The sequence below is a fragment of the Lithobates pipiens genome, unplaced genomic scaffold (assembly GCF_037356315.1).
Source record: "Lithobates pipiens isolate NorthernLeopardFrog02 unplaced genomic scaffold, aLitPip1_a1.2 Scaffold_30, whole genome shotgun sequence".
NCBI classification, from domain to species: Eukaryota; Metazoa; Chordata; class Amphibia; order Anura; family Ranidae; genus Lithobates; species Lithobates pipiens.
Genome location: NW_027507791.1, coordinates 34,101,471 through 34,124,462, shown reverse-complemented (window position 1 = coordinate 34,124,462; position 22,992 = coordinate 34,101,471). Strand labels below are relative to the sequence as shown.

The following is a 22,992-nucleotide window of genomic DNA, read 5'->3' as shown; positions in this document are numbered from 1 at the left end:
TGGGGGTCTGCGGGCAGGGGATTTATTGGGAATTGGGAAGCCCCATTTAACAAAGGGGACTCCCAGATCCCGGCCCCCCATGTGAAAGGGTAATGGGGTACATTGTACTCCTACCATTTCACCCAAAAAAGTGACAAAAAGGTAAAAAAAAAAACACACACACACAGCTTGGCACAAGTCCTTTAATAATAAAAAAAATTCCAGATATGTAATCCTTCTATGATCCACGAACGATACAGCCTCCTCCATATAGAATGACGTACGACTCGGGTGACAGTTCTTAAATAACTGAGGGCAGGGCCACCTGTGATGTGGACAGGTGACCCCGCCCCCTCTGATGCAAGAGGAAATGCCGGGGTTACCCAGTGACATGTACAGGTGACTCCACCCCCTCTGATGCAATGGGGTTTCTTGTGATGCGTCAGAGGGGGCGGGGTCACCCGTACATTTCACTGGGTAACCCCGGCATTTCCCTTGCGTCAGAGGGGGAGGGTCACCTGTCCATGTCACGGGTGTCCCCGCCCTCGGTTATTTAAGAACTGTCATCCGAGTCATGCATCATTCTGCCGGGTGCCTCCTTTGTAGGAGGCTGTATCATTCATGGATCTTAGAAGGATTACATCGCTGGATATTTTCTTATTAAAGGACTTGTGCCAAGCCGTGTGTGTGTTTTTTTTACCTTTTTTGTCACTTTTGTGGGTGAAATGGTAGGAGTACAATGTACCCCATCACCATTTCACACGGGGCGGGATCTGGGAGTCCCCTTAGCTAAAGGGGGCTTTCAGATTCTGATAATCCCCCCGCCCGCAGACCCCCACAACCACCGGGCAAGGGTTGTGGGAATGAGGCCCTTCTCCCCAACATGGGGACAAGGTGCTTTGGAGGGCTACCACAAAGCACCCTCTCAATGTTGAGGGCATGTGGCCTGGTACAGTTCAGGAGGGGGCCGCTTTCTCATCCCCCCTCTTTTCATACAGCCTGCCAGGTTGCGTGATCAGATAAGGGTCTGGTATGGATTTTTGGGGGGAACCCCACATTTTTTTTAATTTGCCACAGGTTTCCCCTTAATAACCATACCAGACCTGAAGGGCCTGGTAATGGAATTTGGGGGGACCCCACACAATTTTTTTTTAATGGTTCGGGGGTTCCCCTTAATATTCATACCAGACTCAAAGGGTCTGGTAATGGACTGGGAGGAATCCCATGCCATTTTTTTCAATGACTTTCATCTGTACTGCAGGACCCAACAATTCATTAATAGCCACGAGTAGTTTTGTAAAGAGGAAGTAAAGGCAATTGAAGGAAAAAAAAAGCAACCTGCAAGGCAAAGCTATAATGAGCTAGTATTTTTGTAAATATCTCCAAAACCGTAATAGGTTTAGGAGATATTTCTTCGACTTACAGGTAAGCCTTAATCTAGGCTTACCTGTAGGTCAAAGTGGTTTGTAAGGGTTTACAACCACTTTAAATCAACAGGTTTTATTTTGTTTACAGTGTATACATGCTACAGTGTACATTTTTCAGGTACGGTACATATCATACATAGGTTCAAATAACAGTTGTGTCTAAATCTCAGATCCTTATCATCACATCGTCACATATCCATGAAATACATGGAATAAATAAGTACATGGTTACAGTATTTTGTGACTCGCTTTGTTACCCATGGGCTTGGGGATCCACATGCCATCAATTTTCCCATGCATAGTGCAAAGGTCAGGTTATGAGCAAGTGTCGGACTCCTGCAGCCACCTGTCCCAAATTTTATAGTATTTCTCAGGACATCCTCTATTGGTGTATATAAATTTTTTATATGGGAGGGTATTGTTTATTTCTGCCTTCTAGTCTGCTATGCTCGGGGGGGGCAAGTCCTCATCCATTTCCTAGCTATTACCTTACGCGCTATGAATAGCGTCTCATGCAGAAATACCTTTGTGCACCTGTCAGTCGAGTCTGGCATGAGTCCTAGAAGGCATATTGTGTGTCATGGAGACACCGCTCGCCACCAAGGGGGGTGAACAGCCATTGGGCATGGCTGTTTAGTACGTGATCGGCCGTGATAAAGTCACGGCCGATCACAGATGGTTACACCCCCACTGTGCATGGCGTGTGAGCATGCTGCACGTGCACGTCATTGGCGCCGTGTTCCCAGGAACACTGCTCGTCACCGACGCTGGTAAACAGCCATTGGCCGGCTGTTTATCCACGTGCTCGGCTGTGATCCGGGTTCTCCTCCTCACACACTGATCGTGTGTAAGGAGGAGATTGTGGTAACATCTCATTACCGCTTAAAGTGTACACAAATCACACTGATTCCCCCCCCAATAAAGAGGACCTGTCACCACCCATCATAGTACCTGTCACTCACAGTCCATCAGAGTACCCGAGTAGCTGTCACAGTCCATCAGAGTACCCGAGTAGCTGTCACAGTCCATCAGAGTACCCGAGTACCTGTCACAGCCCATCAAAGTACCTGAGTACCTGTCCCAGTTCATCTGAGTACCCGAGTACCTGTCCCAGTCCATCTGAGTACCCGAGTACCTGTCACAGTCCATATGAGTACCTATCACCGCCCTTCAGAGTACCCAAATACTAGTCACCAGGCCATCAGAGAACCTGTCCCCAGGCCATCAGAGTACCCGAGTACCTGTCCCCAGGCCATCAGAGTACCCGAGTACCTGTCCCCAGGCCATCAGAGTACCCGAGTACCTGTCACCAGGCCATCAGAGTACCCGAGTACCTGTCACCAGGCCATCAGAGTACCTATCTGCAGCCCATCAGAGTACCTATTTGCAGCCCATGCCTCATAGAATATACGTTGGGGTGTTTGCTTTCCAAAATGGGGTCATTTTGTGGGTAATTCCATTATCCTGGTGCTCAAGGACTTTCAAAAGTGTGATGGGTAGGAATGAAATGAGATGTGTCATTTATGCTCCTAGAATGCCTGAAGGTATTACTTCAATGTTCGGCCTCTGTATGTGGCCAGGCTGTGTAAAAGTCCTACACATGTGGTATCGCCATACTTGGGAGGAGTAGCAGAATGTGTTTTGGGGTGTAATTTTTCCTATATACATGTTATGTGTTAGAAATATCTTATAAATTGACAACTTTGTGTAAAAAGAAAATTGCATTTTCATTTTTTTCCACATTTTCCAAAAACTTCCGGAAAAAAACAAACCGTTCAAAAGACTCATTATGCCTCACAGATTATACATTGGGATGTTTGCTTTCCAAAATGGGGTAATTTTATGGGCAATTCCTTTGTCCTCATACTCCAGGGCCTTCAAAAGTGTAATAGGTGGCTGTGAAATGAGATGTGTCATTTTTGCTCTTAGAAAGCCTGAAGGTGCTACTTCAATGTTGGTCCTCTGTATGTGGCCAGGCTGTGTAAAAGTCTCACACATGTGGTATCGCCGTACTCGGGAAGAGTAGCAGAATGTATTTTGGGGTGTAATTTGTTGTATGCATATGTTGTGCGTGAGAAATAACCTGATAATGTGACAATTTTGTAAAAAAAAATCTTCATTTTGCAAAGAATTGTGGGAAAAAATGACAACTTAAAAAAATTCACCATGCTACTTACTTAATACCTTGGAATGTTTACTTTCTAAAAAGGGGTCATTTGGGGGGTATTTGTACTTTCCTGACTTGTTAGTGTCTCAAGAAATGAGATACACCTGATGTACTGAAGGCCTGATCAGACGTGATCAATTTTCAGTGATTGACACCATAGTTTGTAGACTCTATAACTTTCAAAAAGACCAAATAATATATACTAATGTGGGTTATTTTTACCAAAGATATGTAGCAGTATAAATTTTGGCAAAAATTTATGAAGAAAAATTACTAATTAGCAAAATGTTATGACAGAAACAAAGAAAAAGGCATTTTTTTCACAAAATTTACGTTTTTTTTTATTTATAGCACAAAAAATAAAAAACCCACTAGTAATTAAATACCACCAAAAGAAAGCTCTATTTGTGTGGAAAAAAGGACGCAAGTTTCATATGGGTACAGTGTTGCATGACTGAGTAATTGTCATTCAAACTGTGAGAGCGCTGAAAATTGGTCTGGTTAGGAAGGGGGTGTAAGTGCAGTGTATTAAGGTGGTTAAAAACTATTTTTTTTATATTTGATTATATATTTTATTTCATTTTTTAACTGTTCTTAAAAAAAATTAAAAAAATTATCAACCTTATTGTTTTCACAAGGGATGAACAACATACCTTGTTATGGCATGGGCCATGGCAAGTTTTCTTTATGGAGAGATCTATTAGACCCCATATCTCCTCTCTGGCCTCCAATGCAGGTAATCGGACACAGATTGGTCTGATTGGCTGCTTCACTGGCTGGTAAACAACCAGGAAAAACAGAACTGAAACTGTAAGTGACAAATCCTCATTGCTTCTGGATTCTGATGTCCCACATGCCACCTGTAAAAAGTAATCCAGCAGCTGTATAGCTGTTCCAATTACTTTTACTAAAAAGACAATCACCAGTTGAAAATAATGATGCTGGGATGCAACATGGTATACCCACTTCAACGTAGGCCATTTATACTGTAAATGGCCTAAGGACATGAAGCGGTTAATTTGTTTGAACAACCTGTGTTCAAAATGAAAGTATTTATTAGCTAGTCCCAGACCTCTAGAATATATACACTGGGTAATGGATGATCTGTTTTGTTTCTGCAGAAAGTGTTCCACCGCCTTAATCCTGACTCAGTTGGTATTGAGGTATATAAGGAAAATATATTCAATGTGGAAAGGAGCCAGTCTGGTTCAAAGTCAACTACTTGTGATCATTTGTATAAAATGTCTTTGGTCCACCAGCCCATCATATCTCATTAGCCCTGGATTGATCAGAAATGCCCCTTGCCCAGTCCTCCCCTGCTGCAGTCTACAGGGGCAATTTCTCTTTACCCATCTGATGTGGAAAGGTAGAAATCCTCTTTTTTGCAGGAAACATGCATTGTCTGATTCAGTTAAGCACAAGGTAACTTTAACCCTTTCACTGCCAGACCCTGTGCTCCATTTTGTACACTCGGGTGGCCAGAACATTTTTGCACTTTTTCCTTTGCTTTTTTATTTTTTACTTACAGCTTTCAAAATTTGTGAAAGACCCCCAAACCATATATTTTATGAAAACACATGATCAGTAGAATAAAAAGAAGGTGCTACTGATTTTTTAGACCCTGTGGTATTTGCGCAAATGTTTAGCAAAGCAATATGTATATATATATAATACACTAAAACCATTATTAGCAGATAAAAATACATCAAATTTTACAAAATTCCTACTAAATATAAAAGCTTAACCTGTACTCAGTTAATAAATAACAAATATTTATAACTTCTTCAAATTGTGCCTTTTTGCAAAATGGTGATAAATTGAACAGACACAAAAGTGTAAATATCCAGTTCTTTCAAAAAATCTGAAGGTTTTAATTTTTCCCTTACAGATTTCAGAATTTGTGAATTTCCCCCAAAACCATATATTTTCTAAAAGCATATGACCTCTAGAACAAAGAGAAGTTGCTACTGATTTTTTTAGACCCCGCGGTATTTGTGCAAATGTTTATCAAACCAATATATTGGGGAAAAATACACTAAAACCATTATTAGCAGATAAAAACACAGCAAATTTTACAAAATTCCTGCTAAATCCTTACTAAATATAAAAGTTTACCCTGTATGGAGTTAATACCGTATAGACTCGAGTATAAGCCGAGTTTTTCAGCCCATTTTTTTGGCTGAAAAATCCTGTCTCAGCTTATACTCGAGTGAGGGAACAAATTCCCGAAATGGAGGAGAAAAAGGGGCGGGCCTGTGCTGCTTGTGAATGGCCCAGCGCCTGTCTTAGTTTCCCCTCCCTCGCATGCTGTATACTATCGCCACACAACGAGCCAAGTAGTGATGTCCCACCTCCTCATGTAGCCTCGATGAGGAGTGTAAACAGGCCTGGGTTCATTTCCCCTCCCTCCCATGCTGTGTCAGATTGCCGCTTAGCCAGCCAAATAGCGATGTCCCGCCTCCTCGTGTGACAGAGGGCAGTGATCCAATGCTATGAATCACTGTGTCGTGTGTCATAGGAGGAGGGACATCCCACCCGCGGCTGCACAGCGATCTGACACCTCAGAGGGACTATGGAAACCAGGACAGAATCATGTCATATATCCAGCACACCAGCAAGAGCAAGCAAGCATAGCACTAGGTGAGTACATAGCTATTGACTGGACCCTGGTTGTGAGATAAAATACTTTTTTTGGACTTACAAAACATTCATTGGTATGACTCATGTAAAAAGAATAATGAAGGCTGCATGTATCTACTATATCTGTCTTCATCATGTTCACAATATTGTCAAAAAGTGGAGAAGAGCTAAGTTAGGGTCTGTGAGGACAGGTTTGGTTTGGTTTTAATGGAATCAGTTTAAGATGATTCGGAGTACTGTCAGAATTCATTGATGACCTTCTCCTGACCTGCTGATATGGCAGGCTGTATATAATGGACACTGGCAGGCTGTATATAATGAACACTGGCTATAATGGACCTGTATATAATGGTCATTGACAGGCTGTATATAATGGACACTTGCAGGCTGTATATAATGGACACTTGCAGGCTGTATATAATGGACACTGGCAGGCTGTATATATTGGGCACTGGCAGGCTGTATATTATGAGACCCAACACAGGCTACTCTGTGCAAACAGTCATGTCGTCACATTCAGTAATCAGCCTGCATTAGTCCTCAAACTATACAAGTTTTTTTTTTTTTTTTTTATCCTGTTAAAAATGAATCCCAATGGGGGGGGCGTGGTCAAGATGACGACCAGATAGGACATGAGGGAAGAGAGCTCCGCACCTGGTAGGCCATTTATCCAACTTCTAGGGACATATACATACCCTGTAATGCCGGCAAAGCGGTGGTGAGGACCGGGTATGCGCAGGGGAAGCTCCGGTTCCCAAAGAAAGAAGCAAGCAGCTCCGGGAACCCCGCTGCAGACTCGCGTTACACTCGGGAAAGCCCACACCAATATGGCGTCCCAGACGGAACAGGCCGACATGCCACCGCTGGGAGCTGAACAATTCCAGGTGCTCATGCAGGCTATCACGGGCCGCCAGACTACCCTAACCACCAATATAGAGCAGATACAGCTCGACATGGGGCTCATATGGCGCCACATGGATAAGCACCGGGAGAGGCTGACGGAGGTGGAGCGGAGGATAGGGGACACAGAGGATGCGCTCCGCGACCATGCTACCTCCCTCCGCACACTACAGGTGAAAATGAAGGCATTGGAATCTAGGGCTGAGGACCAAGAAAACAGGAATAGGAGGAACAACTTGAGATTGGTGGGCCTGCCGGAGGGTCGGGACACAGAGGCTTTCACTGAACACCTGCTGCACACACTCCTCCCGCTGGCAACATTCTCTTCCCACTTTGTAGTGGAGCGGGCACATAGAATGCCTTCTGTCCAGGGCCCGCCGGAAGCTCCGTCACGCACTTTTTTTTCCGCCTCTTGAATTTTAGAAACAGAGACCTTGTTCTACGGGAGGCGAGGAAAAAGGAGAATTACGCTTTGAGAATGTCAAAATCATGCTATTTCCTGACTACTCAGTGGAGACGCAAAGACAAGACAGGACATTCGACCAAGTCAAGGCCCAGCTGCGCACCAAAGGTCTCAAGTACAACTTGATGTTCCCCGTGAAACTCAGAGTAGTCGATGGTGAATCCATCAGATTCTTCACCTCCCCGAGTAAGGCCTCCAGATGGATTGACTCCCTCCCCCTGCATAGCTGATTCCGCATGCCGGGGCTCCAGCAGAGGTCCTCCCGCACCACCAGCTATGCCTAGCGGTAAGCACACCTGTCCCTGCCCAATTTCGACTGCCTATATCTGAACTCGGAAGACCAACTGGGGGGGTGGGGGATGCATTCTACTCCAGAGGTGTCTCGAAGGCCTGTCTTGCCCCCCTTTGTCCCTCCCCCCTCTGGCCAATGGATTTTGGTTACTTTTACACAGGGACAGTGATCTGTACTCCTCGAATGGGGCGATGGGAAAGCATGGACTCTGCGGTTGTACTCTGATGTGACGAGGGGGTAAGGGTCATGCTACAATCCTGCTTGCCATCTGGCCAGGTCTTTCTCAGAATCTGAGACTGGTATGTGTAATGCTCCATTTGAAAGCAACATTTTAGGCATGGACATGGTCCACGTGTGGTGCCAGACCTGGAGACTCTGGTAGCCCGAGAGGATGGGGGTTGGGCAGCTGCCCCCCCACGGCTTGACTACTGTTACTACTGCACTTCTTCTTCTTACAGGTTTTTGGTTTCTTTTTTATATGGTTCTTTTGCCTTTTTTATTTCTTCCTTATTGGAAGTGCTGCAACTAAGAATGGGCCCTTGGAATAATCTAAGCGAATATTGTACTTCAGTTTGAGGTATCACTTATACCCCTATTTTGTCCCCTCAGTTATGTATTGCCTCCAGGAAGCAGCTGCGCTGGAGTCTGTATATTTTAACGCAATAGACTCTGTCCTAGGTGTGCTGGTTGTTACACACCGCCCCCACAGGAGTTTTCTCTTTTAAATGAGTTTAATTAAGTTTGGTTTGGGTTCTCAAACACCCCGTGGTTTCTTTTTTGGGGTGTGGGGTGGGCTGGCAGGGGAGTATTGTTTGATTCTTATTTGTTTTTTTTATTATTTGTTCACATGTCTCTTACTGCAGACAGTCCTATTATAACAAATGTACCATGTATGTCATTACGTTATTAGGTTTGAGGTATGTGTGCGTGGTTATTGGTGGGCTGCTTGTGGGTTCTGCATTGCTGCCCCGCTGCCCTGACCTTGGTAATGCGGTCATCTCCGTTGGTCCCCCCTGCCCTTCCGGGTTATGGCTCAGTTAAAGATCCTGTCCTGGAATGTCAGGGGGTTTAACCAAAAAATGAAACGCTCTCTGGTTTTTGATTACCTGAAAAAATATGCGCCACATATTTGTCCTCCAGGAGACGCACTTAGTGGGGGGAAGGATAATGGGCCTAAAAAGGCCATGGGTGGGAAGCCACTATCATGATACACACTCCAGCTATGCCCGATGGGGTTAGTATCCTGGTCCACAAGACCTTCAATTTTGAGCCTCTTGATATTGTCACGGATCAGGAAGGGAGGTAGGTGCTGGTGCACACAAGAATAGACATGATAGAGATGGTGTTGGTAGGTCTCTACATGCCACCACCGGCCAGTCTGTCTCTGCTACACAAACTGACTGCCCTAATTGCCCAGTTCCAAACTGACAATGTAGTCCTAGCGGGGGACTTTAATATTCCTCCTAACCCGTCTCTGGATAGGTTATCCTCTGACCAGGCTACTGACTCGGCACTCTCCCGGTGGGCCCGGGTGTTTGGGTTGGAGGATGTTTGGAGGTGGAAGCACCTGTCAGATCGCAGGTTTACGTGCCATTCTTCCTCCCACAATACTCTCTCCCGTATTGACCTTGTCTATGCTAGTGTAACCATGCTCCCCAAAGTTCGAGGAATCGAGACGCTCCCTCGGGGCATCTCTGACCACTTCCCACTATTGTGTACATTGCAAACCTCTACCCCCAAGGGGATAGACTCTAGCAACTATCTAGGTACTGGATTGAGCACCCCACTATAGCCATGGAGATGGCCAGAGAAATACAGGGATTTTGGGCATCCAATGCTGACACGTCTGCGAGGGGGATAGTCTGGCATACATTTAAAGCCTACATGAGAGGGTGTTATCTCTCATCCATTGGCCGGAAGTGTAGGAAAGATGGGGTCACAATAGAGGAGGCAGAAGCCAAGGCCCAGGACCTTGAAACCCGATTTACCCTCACAGCCAACCCTATCACACACAGGATATGAAAGTAGCCTACTGGGAGGTGGTGCTGCTTAGGGTAGCCAGGGCCAACAAACGCCACCTGTCCCAGACGCAGAGGATATTCGAGCAGGGAGATAAGACAGGGAGACTGTTGGCCTGGATCTCTAGGGAGCAGGCCCCGGTCTCCACTATACCCCGTGTTCAGAACAGAGATGGGACACTGGTGACAGATCCTCTTGACATAAATGCTTGTTTTGCGGAGTTCTATACCACCCTTTACTCCTCTAGGGCACGGTACTCCCATGGGGAGCTGTGTGCTTTCCTGGAGGGGGTGGCACTCCCTACCCTCACTACCACAGCTAGGGACAGTTTAGACTCCCCGACCACACTAGAGGAGATCCGACTAGCACTGGGGTCCATGCAGATGGGGAAAACCCCCGGGGTGGACGGGATCCCCCGGAATTCTACAAACAATATATGGATGTGGTGAGTATTAGAATGCATGACATGTTTACAAAGACCCTACAGGAGGGGGATCTCCCCATCTATGGCACAGGCCATCATAGTGGTGATACCCAAACCTGGGAAGGACCCCCAGCTGTGCTCTTCCTACCGACCCATCTCCCTGCTCAATTCTGACGCAAAAGTGCTGACTAAAATTCTTGCTAGACGACTGAATAATGTCATACTTACCCTCATTCATGAGGCCCAGTCAGGCTTTATGCCGGGAAAGGGGACCAATATTAATATCCATAGGTTGTATACTGTCTTGGCCTCTGGGGACGAAGAGGGTGAGGAGGAGGTAGTTGCCTCCCTATGCGCAGAGAAGGCCTTTGACTCCGTAGAGTGGGGCTATCTCTGGGAGGTCCTCCGCAAATTTGGATTTGGTCCGGTCTTTGTCTCCTGGGTCAGGGCAGTGTATAAGGCCCCCGTAGCTAGAGTGCGCATGGGTATGGTTCTCTCCCCACCTTTTCCCCTGCACAGGGGAACCAGACAGGGATACCCCCTCTCCCCGGGGCTCTGTTACGTACCTGCCAGATGAGCCTGACGTGCAGTTGGAAGGCTGTTTCGTACAACCCCGGCTCAAGGGCCACCGGTGTTGCAACAGTGGCCGTAAGAGCCTGGCAGTGTATGGGTGCCTGGCTCATCTTGGGTCTTGTCAGTTCAGCTGGTGCAGCAGGAAGCAGGCTGGTAAGCTTGGGAGACACTGAATACATAGTCAGACAAGACGGGTTTGGTAACAGATGATCAGATGTAGATATAGACGACAGGCAGAGAATGGTCAGGATACAGGCAAAGTTCAGCAACAGGATATCAAGCAGTGTAGAGCAGAGCGTGGTTACAAGGCAGGCCAGGATCAGGATAACAGAGATCAATCGTAGTCAAACAAGCCGGGTCAAACACAGGAAACCGATCGGATCACAGGAACAGGAAGTCAAAGGTATGAGCTGTAGACCCGACAGGAAAGACACAGTGCTGCTGAGGTGTTTAAATAAGGCAGCCTGTTGCCAATCACTGAAATTAGTCTGCACTATTTTAACCCCTAGGTGGAAGATCCATGACAGGCTCTTTGCGCTGGCTATTGAACCTGTGGCGGTTCTCCTCCGATCCTCTCCTGAGGTCCGGGGCATTGTCAGGGGCCCACTGCAGGAAAAGGTGTCGCTGTATGCTGATGATACCTTGTTGTATCTCAGAGATGACGGAACCTCCCTGAAAGCAGCTCTATCGATTATTGACAAATTTGGACAGTTCTCAGGTATACGTATAAATTGGGAGAAGTCAACATTATTCCCACTACACTCTGGGGCTGGCACCCCACAAGTGGATGGGCAGCTGTAGAGGGTTTCTCAATTTAAATACCTGGCAGTGGAGGTACATCGAGATTTGAAACAGTTCATCACCCTTAACCTTAGTCCAGTGGTCACCCAGCTAGCCCAGAAATGTAACACGTGGAGATCCTTGCCCTTATCGCCTGTGGGACGGGTTAATCTAATTAAAATGTTAGTTCTGCCCAAGTTTACGTACCTTTTCCGCCAGACCCCTGTGCCTATACCAAATAGATTCTTTAGGCAACTAGATGGAATCATCACGTCCTTTGTTTGGAATGGAAAAGCCCCCAGAATAGCTAGAACAACCCTTCAATTACCCCTTGCACTGGGTTGTCTGGCATTACCCTGTCTCTTGAAGTATTACTGGGCGGCAGTCCTGGTGACTATCAAGTGGTGGCTCTCTGAGAGCCCAGCCAACCCTGCATCCTCCCTGGAGGCGGCATTGTTGGGCTCTTATGGGGAATTGAGGAACTTGATCCATAGGGGGCCCCAATCTAACCCGGGGATAACCCTCCCAATGTGCAGACCCTCAGGGTGTGGGAATTAGTCAACAGACAATTGGTGGTCCCAGGGGTGTAGGCCCCGGCGAGCCCCCCTCTGGGGAAGCCCACGTCTGCCCCACTTCCACTCCATCCCTGATCCAATTGTCTGGGCCAGGCATGGAGTTTTAACACTAGGGGACATAATATCTCAAGAGCAACTAATCTCCTTCGACGCTCTAAAAAGAGATTGGGTCCTGCCGAACCACATGTTTTTCCGGTTTCTACAGCTGCGGCACGCCTTCCGGTCTCAATTCCCATTCCGGGTGAATCTGGGGGTGTCGGTAGTGGAGAGCACGCTTGGATCTGCGGGAGGGGAGCGCACACTCTCCACATTATATAATATGCTAGCTACACATAACACAACTAGGGTCTCCCACTTGTTCGAGCTCTGGCAAAGTGACATTCCAGACCTTACTGAGGATGACTTGGAGGAGGGTATACAGCAATACCCACATCTTGCAATATCGGCAAGGGACAGGTTTATACAACTGAAGTTTCTCCCTGACCGACCGGCTACCTGCCCTAGATGCAAATCAGATGGTGCTGACTTTTTCCATATGGTATGGTCCTGCCCAGGAGTGGTGGAATTTTGGAAAGACGTCCTGACTGACATTAATACTGTGTACCATTCAGCCCAATACCTCTCCTGTTGGGTATTTGCGATTTTCTGGAAGTCTCCTGGGGGAAGAAACTGTTTATTTTCTAAACCACACTTTACACGAGGAAAGCAATTCTATTGCAATGGAACCAACCCCTCCCTCCCACTAAACAACTGTGGCAGTCCTTGGTGAATGCAGCACTGCCGCTATACAAATTGACGTATCTGGGTAGAAACTGTCCCAAAAAATTTGGGAAGATCTGGGCGGCATGGGTGGAGGCGAAGCACCTGACCATTGATTGAGCCTCTGCAGCAGGGTCGAATAGGACCCCTTCCCCGTATGGTATATGGACCTTGTACTAACATAGGAGGTATCAGGAAACATCTGTAATGTGTAATGCAATGACGAGTGCATATACTTACTGCAAGGAAAATGACTATGATAAGTATGTAGTGAAACTTGGATATTTGTCTGTATGGTTTTTTTTTTTTTGCAACCTGTTAATGTATGTTTGTTTTTGAAACTATATGTTAAAAAAATGGATCCTAATACTTCTACCTGTAATCCTGGACCAAAAGAAAAACGCAGGTTATACAAAGCTGGTTTCAAACTTAAGGTTGTGTCAAGAGCAGAAGAAAGCAATAACAGTATAGCAAGTAGGGAATTTTGTGTTGATGAAAAACAAGTGAGGGAGTGGAGGAAAATGAAAGCTGACTTGGAAAAGATTCCAAAGGCAAAAAGCTTGACGTGGTTTAACAACTTCATATGGGGCTCTAGAGCCTGAATTGCATAAATGGGTTATGAAGTGTCGTCAAAATGGTTACTGCATGACACGCATGGGAATTCACTTACATGCCCTTCAAATGGCTAAAGATGACAAATTAAAAGCACCAGGCATTGAAAATGTTGTTGCGTCAGCAGAATGGTGTACCTGCTTCATGAATAGGTTTGTCTTATGTTTGCAGCAAAGAACAAAGATTTCACAGATGTTGCCAAAAGACCTTGATGAAAAAGTGATGTCATTCCATAAAACAAAGAAGGATCCATAACTATGACCTTGGAGATGTTGGAAATATGGATGAAACACCTATGACCTTTAATCTTCCAAGCAACAGAACTGTGGCAAGTTTGGGAGACAAAACAATTTTTCTCAGAACCACAGGAAATGTAAAAAAAAAATTCACAGTCGTTCTGTCATGTTTGGCTAATGGAACAAAGCTGCAGCCTGTCATTATTTTTAAAAGAAAGACCTTGCCAAAAAAGGTCAAATTCCCACCACGAATTACAGTGTGCACACATATTAAAGGCTGGTTGGATGAAGACGGAACAAAAAAATGGCTGGAAGAAATTTGGAACGGACGACCAGGAGCAGCCTTAAAGAAAAAAAACATAATTTCTAGTTTGGGATACGTTCAGAGCCCACACATTCAATGACACACAAAAATTGGCAAAGTCTTCTCAAGTTACTTTGGCCATTATTCCAGGTGGGCTTACATCTGTATTGAAGCCCCTAGATGTGTGTTTAAATAAACCTTTCAAAGACCGTGTGCGAAAAAGGACATGTTTACATTTTTTGATGATCATCTTGCTCTCCCGATGCCCCAAACCCCTGAGGTGGGGCTGCTGGGTATACTGAATGACTTTGTCCACAGGACATCAGCTCGGACTCTACTACGTACCATTTTATTTTATGCGCGTAAAGTGATCTTATTGCACTGGAAAGAGAATGCCCCTCCAAGAATTCAATCCCTGTATGGTATCATTAATGGTGAACTCCCCACATTTAAAATTGTGTATAAAAATAGAGCTTGTTTGAAAAAGTTCCATAAGGTGTGGCAACCGTGGTTGGATGTCTCTGGTTCTTTCTGGGGGACGGTGCTATCCTCGCAGGACCCCTAGACAGGGCTGTGGGGGTAGGGCTGGGGCCTTGGGCACTGTAGAGGGTGATGCTGGGTATAGGGGGAAGGGGCGAACTAGGGTAGTAATCAGCAATTATGTGACCTTACGAGGCTGCTATTTATGTTAAAAATGATACTGTGCAGTGGGACGGTGACTTGTGTGGTTGAGTTGTGTGTGTGTGTTGGGATGCCTGCATGTCTTTTTTGTGTCTTTGTTTCGTTGGGGTTTTCTGTGTTTTTGCATATAACTGTTTTGTTTACTCCAGTGGTGCATCTCCACCGCATATTTTGGGGTTTTCTTGGGGTGTTCCGGGCACTGCCATAATTTTTTGCACTAATAACGGGGGTAGGCAGCGGACTGTGGGCCAGCTCGCTGCCTGGAGGGTTACCTACAGGAGGGAGTGCTCGGGCCTCCACATACATTACTTTACGCTATATCCTGAGGGGTTACACCTCTGTCTGCACCTCTGGAGTGAGGCTATTCGCTATGTTTACTGATTGTTGTATATGATGTATGTTGAAAATTTAAATAAACACCTTAAAAAAAAAAAAAAAGACCGCGTGCGAAAGATGTGGCATGAATGGATGTCATCTGGTCAAGCACGACTAACAAAAGGTGGAAATCTGATGAAGCCCGACATAGAATTCATAGCAAAGTGGGTTTGTGATGCATGGGAAGAGATTCTGGAGGACATGGTGCAAGGCGCCTTCAAGAAATGTGGCATTAGTAATGCTATGGATGGCAGTGAAGACAGTGATTTGTATGAGAATGACAGCAGTGATGGTGATGACTGCGAACTCAGTGATGATGACAATGTCTACGCTGATTATCTCACACCAGCTAATGCTGAAGCTCTGTTTGGACATACAGATGATGAGGAGGAATCCAGTTTTGAAGGATTTTAACTCTTGTGTTTTAGCTTGGTTTTGTACTTTTAAAGTTATTGTTGATGCCATATGGTTTTTATTGACCCTCTTTTCCACTTACAGAGCTAGTTTACTGCTTTTCTTTGAAATAAATATTCAAAAACATTATTGGTATCTATTTTTATTTTTTAAATATACCAGTAGGTGCTGCATTTCCCACCCTAGGCTTATACTTGAGTCAATACGTTTTTCCAGGTTTTTGTGGTAAAATTAGGTGCCTCGGCTTATATTCAGGCCGGCCTATACTCGAGTATATACGGTAAATAACAAATATTTGTAAATTTTAAATTGCCCCTTTTTTCAAAATGGTGAAAATCGAACGTATCCAAAAATTTCTCAAGGTTTTCATTTTTCACTTCTAGCTTTCAGAATGTGAAAAGACACCTCAAACTAGACATTTTCTAAAAGCACATGACCCGTAGAATAAAAAGTGCTACAGATTTTTTGGGCCCTGCAATAATTGCACAAATGTTCATCATATCGCTATTTTCAGTAAAAATGCACTAAAATCATTAATATTGCACATAAAAACAACGTAACTTACAAAATCCCTGCTAAATTAGTACTAATTCAGACCACCCATTGTTCTCTATGGAGAGACTGATGTAAATGGACATGTGTCTGTTTACACCCGCCTGCATCCGATCCAGTCCGCTAAAAACAGACAGATGGGGATTCCATTCCCCATCCATCTAGCAGATCAGATCGGATGACATCTGATAGAAATGGACAGGCCACCCCATAGAGAACAGGGGGCTGTGTCCATGTCTTTTTTTTTACATTGTTTTGTCATTTTATATTTTTTGGGGGGTCCTTGATGAGACAGCAGAGGTCTAAACAGACCCCCATATCTCTTTTTTTGAGACAGAGAATGGGAACTGAAGATTGTCCTTTTCTCTGTATCACAGGAATGAATAGAATCTGTATAGAGATTACATTCATTCATAAACTGACAGTCTGATACATAGTAACTCTCGCGGTTACTATTATCAGATGTCAGGGGGCAATTAGGTGCGATTTCAGTGATTGCTGCATGCGCCCAGGGTGCCACACTTAGGGGGGTGGTAAACACATGTTTACCAAGCCCCCCTAAGCCCAAACATCACCCGCACTGCTCCCCCTCTCCCCTCCGTGATCCCCAGCCTGTCAGCTTACCAGAGCAGAAGCTGTGGGAGGGAGAGATGCCGCCGGAGCAGGGATGGATCGGGGTATTATGTGTGTGTATATATGCACATAACAAGAGATATCATTTACAATTAGCATCTATAAAAAAAAGTAATTACCTTTTCCAGGAGCTGCCCCAAATTGCCCCATCAAAACTGCACAATCATATTGCCCCCATCAAATTGCGCCATCGAAATTGCCCCATCATACTGCCCCATCAAATTTGCCCCATCATACTGCCACCATCAATACTGCGACCATCAAAATTGCCCCATCAAAGCTGCACAATCATACTGCCTCCATCCAATTGTCCCCATCAAAATTTCCCCATCCAAATGGCACCATCATACTGCCAACCTTCAAAATTGACCCATCTAAACTGCTCCATCATACTGCCACCATCAAAATTGCTCCAATAAAAACTGCCCCATCAAAATTGCCTTCTCAAAATTGCCCCATCATACTGCCCCCATCAAAATTGCCCCATCATACTGTCTCATCATACTGCCCCATCATACTTCCCCATCAAAATTGCTCTCATCAATACTGCCCCATCATACTGCCACCATCAATAGTGCTCCATCAAAACTGCATAGTCATACTGCCTCCATCCAATTGTCGCCATCAAAATTTCCCCATCCAAATTGCACCATCATACTGCCAATCTTCAAAATTGCCCCATCAAAACTGCCCCATCATACTGCCACCATCAAAATTGCCGCAATCAAAACTGCCCCATCAAAATTGCCCCATCAAAACTGTACAATCATGCTGCCCTCATCAAATTGACCCATCATACTGCCCCCATCAAAATTGCCCCATCATATTGTCTCATCAAAACTGCCCCCATCAAAATTGCCCATCATACTGCCATCATCAAAATTGTCCCATCATACTGCCACCATCAAAATTGACCCCATCATACTGCCCCCATCAAAACTGCTCCCATTACATTGCCCCAGCATACTGCCACCATCAAAAATGCCCTATCAAATTGCCCTCATCAAATTGTCCCATCACACTGCACCCATCAAATTGCCCCAATCAAAACTGCCCCATCATACTGCCTCATCATACTTCCCCCCATCAAAATAGCCCCATCATACTTTCCCATCAAAATTGCCCCATCATACTGCCCCATCAAATTTCCCCATAAAATTGCCCCATCATACTGCCACCATCAAAACTGCCCCATCATATTGCCCCCAACAAAGCTTCCCCATCAAATTGCCCCATCATACTGTGCCATCAAAATTGCCCCATCATAGTGCCCCATCAAAATTGCCCCATCATACTGCCCCATAAAAATTGACTCTATCATACTGCCCCTATAAAAAATGCCCCTTCAAATTTGCCACTAGGGATGAGCCAAACACCCCCCGGTTCGGTTCGCACCAGAACTTTTGAACGGACCCCAAATTCGTACGAACGTTAGAACCCCATTGAAGTCTATGGGACTCGAACGTTCGAAATTAAAAATGCTAATTTTAACGGCTAATATGCAAGATACTGTCCTAAAAAGGGTTTGGGGACCTGGCTCCTGCCCCAGGGGACATGGGTCAATGCAAAATAAAGTTTTAAAAACGGCCGTTTTGGCGGGAGCACTGATTTTAATGACTATTAAAGTGGAAAAAAGTGAAATATTCCTGTAAATATGGTGCCTGGGGGGTGTCTGTAGTATGCCTGTGAAGTGCCACGTGTTTCCCGTGTTTAGAACAGTCCCTGCACAAAATGACATTTAACGGAAATAACGTCATTTAAAGCTGCTTGCGGTTTTAATGTTATATCTGGTTCCTGCAATATGGTTGTAAATCAGTGAGAAAAATGGCATGGGTAGCCCTCCCTGCCCATTACCAGCCCCTTTGGGTCTTGTACGTATATTAAGGGGAACCCCGTACCCATATTAAAAAAAGGAAATGCGTGTGGCCCCCAGGCCCTATATACTCAGAACAGCAGTATACAGGCGGTGCAAACAAGACAGGGACTGTGTAGGTTTGTTGTGTTAAGTTGAATGTTTGTAATTTTCAACTGGTACATTTTTAAAGTGTAGCTCCAGTCAAAAAAAACTATTTTTAAGCTTTTTGGAAAACATAGGGAAGGGTTATCACCCCTGTATAATTTGTTTTGTCGTCCATCTTTTTTCATCTCACTTGCTGTTGTCTCCTTCCGTTTGCAAGTAGGAGATGTTTGTAAGTTGGATGTTTGAAAGTAGGGGCCTGCCCTATATGCTCTGCAGAACTGGCGGAACAAGGTGTTGGTTTTGCCACAACATTGTAAGCCCTCAAAGTGACTCTTGGTGGGCGCTGGAGCGCCCTGCTGTGAACAATTATATCAAGAATTGTAATTACATGCCATTGTTGAACAGTGGTAGAAAAATTGACCTTTGGTGGTTGTGGTGCTGGTGCCACAACACTATAAGTCCTCACAGTTACTCTGGGTGGGCACAGGAAGGGGCCCTCCTGTGAAATATTATATCAAGAATTGTAATTACATGTTCCTGTTAAACAGGGGCAGAAAAATTGGGCCTTAGGCACTGGTGCTGGTGCCACGACACTGCAACCTCTCCCATATACTCTAGTTTTATTGCAGGAATTAGCCCTGCTGCAAAGCATTGCATCAAAAATTGTACTTAAACGCCCCTGTTAAACAGGGGCAGAAAAATTGGGCTGGTGGCATCACCCAGAACCAGAAATGTTCTTCCAACATATCAGCGGAGGAGGAAGAGGATAGACAATCAACATAACAGGACAGTCACTCAGCATCAGCATAGGCAGTCTTGAAGGGATGTGATATTTCAAAAAAAATTATTCGGTTACATCAGCTTCAGGTGCTTGGTAGCTGTGGGTGATCCAAGACTGATTCATCTTGATGAAGGTCAGTCGATCAACTGATTCGGTAGACAGCCGCACCCTGTGATCGGTAACAAAGCCACCAGCAGCACTGAGAGTGCGTTCCGAAAGAACGCTGGATGCAGGACAGGCCAGTAGCTCAATTGCATACTGTGCAAGCTCTGGCCAGTGATCCATCCTCAAGACCCAGTAAGCCAGAGGATTTTCGGTGGGAAAGGTGTCCAAGTCTGACCTTGCCCCTAGGTATTCCTGCACCATGTAAATCAGACGCTGGCGATGGTTGCTGGAACCGATCATACCTTGGGGCTGCGGACTAAAAAATTGTCTGAAAGCATCAGTCAGACGGCCACCTTCTCCACCGCTCCTTCTGACCGATGCCTCAGCAACATGTTGTCCAGGACCAGGAGTTTGTAACCTCCCAGTCTCTGGGAACACGTTGCACAGACCTTTCTGCAAGGCCTCCCGGAGATGTCTCATCCTCTGCTCCCTCTGCGATGGCAAGATAAGGTTGGCAACCTTACCCTTGTACCGTGGATCAAGAAGAGTGGCCAGCCAGTAATGGTCCCTCTCCTTGATCCGAAGAATACGAGGATCCTTCCGCAGGCTTTGCAGGATCAGGGAGGCCATGCAGCGTAGGTTAGCTGAGGCATTCGGTCCGGAGTCCTCTGGGTCACTAAGGACAACATGATCCGCAGCTACCTCCTCCCAGCCACGTACAAGTCCACGTGTTTCTTGGGACTGTAAATCATCCCTACAAGACTGCTGATGCTGAGTGCCAGCCTCCACCTCCATGCTGACACAATCATCCTCCTCCTCTTCCTCCTCCTCATCCTCTTCCTGTGTGATGGGTGGCACAGCAGGAACACTGTCTGGATAAAGGGGGCCTTGAGAGGCAAGGGAGTCCTGCTCTTCCTGCCTCTTTTCTGCCTCAAGTGCCCTGTCCATTATTCCACGCAGAGTATGCTCCAAGAGGTGGACAAGAGGTACAGTGTCACTGATGCATGCACTGTCACTGCTCACCATCCTTGTGGCCTCCACAAACGGTGACAGGACAGTGCATGCATCTCTGATCATGCCCCACTGGCGTGGTGAGAAAAATCCAAGCTCCCCTGACCCTGTCCTGGTGCCGTAGTTGCACAGGTACTCATTGATGGCCCTCTGCTGCGTGTGCAGCCGCTGCAGCATGGCCAACGTTAAGTTCCACCTGGTGGGCATGTCACATATAAGGCGGTTCTTGGGCAGGTTCAACTCCTTTTGGAGCTCAGCCAGCCGAGCACAGGCATTAAATGATCGGCGGAAATGCACACAAACTTTCCTGGCCTGCTTCAGGACATCCTGTAAGCCGGGGTACCTGTCCAAGAACCGCTGCACCACCAGGTTAAGGACGTGAGCTACACAGGGCACATGGGTCAGTTGTCCCTGTCGGAGGGCGGAGAGGAGGTTGGTGCCATTGTCGCAAACCACCATTCCTGGCTTAAGCTGGCGTGGTGTCAACCACCTCTCGGCCTGCCCCTGCAGAGCTGACAAAACATCCGCCCCAGTGTTGCTCCTGTCCCCCAAACAAACCAGCGCAAGCACGGCATGGCATCGTTTTGCCTGCGTACTTGCGTAGCCCCTGGAACGCCTACGGAGCACCGCTGGTTCTGAGGACAGAGCACTGGAAGAGGCCATGGAGGAAGAAGAAGAGGAGGGGGTGGAGGAGAGGGGTGTGTCACAACCAATAGTAGCATTTTGGAGGCGTGGTGGCGGAACAACCTCCAACACTACTGCACCTTGTCCTGCATCCTTCCCAGCTGCCAGAAGAGTGACCCAATGGGCCGTGAAAGACAGGTAACGTCCCTGTCCATGCCTGCTGGACCATGAGTCAGCGGTAATATGCACCTTACCGCTGACCGCCCTGTCCAGCAAGGCAAGGACATTGCCTTCCGCATGCCGGTAGAGAGCCAGAATCGCCTTCCGTGAGAAAAAGTAGCGTTTAGGGACCTGCCACTGAGGAACCGTACATTGTACAAACTCACGGAAGGGGGCCGAGTCTACCAACTGAAAAGGCAACAGTTGAAGTGCTAGCAATTTAGCCAAGCTAGCATTCAACCGCTGGGCATGTGGATGGCTGGGAGTGAACTTCTTTCGCCAGTCCAGCAGCTGGGGCAGGGACATTTGCCTGCTATAATCGGACGTGGGTGTACTGCTAGCAGAGTGCCCGGAAACACTTAGCTGTGACACACCTAATTCAACACCTTCATTCCTCTCAGAGCAGGTTTCAGAGAGGACTGAAGGTTTAGTGGGGTTGCAGATGCCAGCTGATGAGGAGCAAGGAGAGGGCCGCTTTGTTCTTTGGTGTGGGTCTTTGAGGTACACTTGCCAACGAGCTGCATGGCAGGTCAACATATGTCTGGTCAAGCATGTGGTGCCCAAGCGGCTGATGTTTTGGCTACGCGAGATACGCTTGAGACATATGTTGCAAATAGCAGCGGTGCGATCTGATGCACTCATCTCAAAAAAGGCCCACACCAAAGAACTTTTAGCTTAACGTGCAGAGGCAGCGCCCTGCACAGGCGGAGCTCTGCGGTGTGATTCAGTCAGTGTGCTGCCCCTAAGCTGGCCCCCAGAGGGCATCCTGCCTTGTTGGACATGTGCCTCCTCCTCCTCCTCTCTCCTATCAGGCACCCACGTGGAGTCAGTGCCCTCATCATCCCCTCCCTCTTCATCGCTGTAGCAAACCTGGCAGTATGCTGCAGCTTGTGGAACATGACTGCCAGATTGCTGTCCTTCTTGATCATCCCCTCTCTCTGCATTCACGCTACTGCCTTCCTCTAGCTGAGTGTCATCATCAGAGGCTACAAAACACTGGGCATCCTCCTGGAGAATGTACCCAACACTGTGCTCAAAGAGTTCAGGAGACTCCTCAGGAGGACGTGGTGGGTCTAGGGAAGGAGTCACTGATGATGACATTGAGAGGAGGGAAGACGATGCGTTGGCAGCTGTTTTGCTAGTACCCTGAGACTGGGTGAGAGAGGATGAGGAGGATGAAGAGGGCTTAGTCATCCACTCTACCAAGTCGTTGGCATGTTGCGGCTCAACATGTCCAGCTGCCGAAAAGAAGGACAAGCGTGTCCCATGGCCACGTGCTGATGACAATGCACCGCGTCCCTGACCAGCACTGTTGTCTCTAGACACAGAGCCTGCTTGCCCTCTTTTATCGGCTCGCGCCTGTCTGCCTCTCCATGCTGGCCTTCCAAACATGGTAATGGCCTGAAGGGAGTTGGGTAAAAAAGCAGTTGGGTAGTGTATATTGTGCTAGAGGCACACAACACCCACTAACTCCTGCAGATGCCTTT

At 46.5% G+C, this 22,992-nt stretch overlaps 2 protein-coding genes across 2 annotated transcripts in view; both read left to right on the top strand.

Moving 5' to 3' along the window:
- The window catches only part of LOC143942639 (uncharacterized), a 125,333-nt gene extending 110,943 nt beyond the window's left edge, over positions 1 to 14,390 (top strand). The window contains exon 6 of the mRNA XM_077464003.1: positions 13,782 to 14,390. Coding sequence (XP_077320129.1) covers positions 13,782 to 13,822 — 41 coding nt within the window. The 3' untranslated portion in view covers positions 13,823 to 14,390. The remainder of the gene's footprint in view (positions 1 to 13,781) is intronic.
- LOC143942156 (uncharacterized) overlaps positions 1 to 22,992 on the top strand; it is a 1,285,630-nt gene that overhangs the window by 489,948 nt on the left and 772,690 nt on the right. The window lies entirely within an intron of this gene.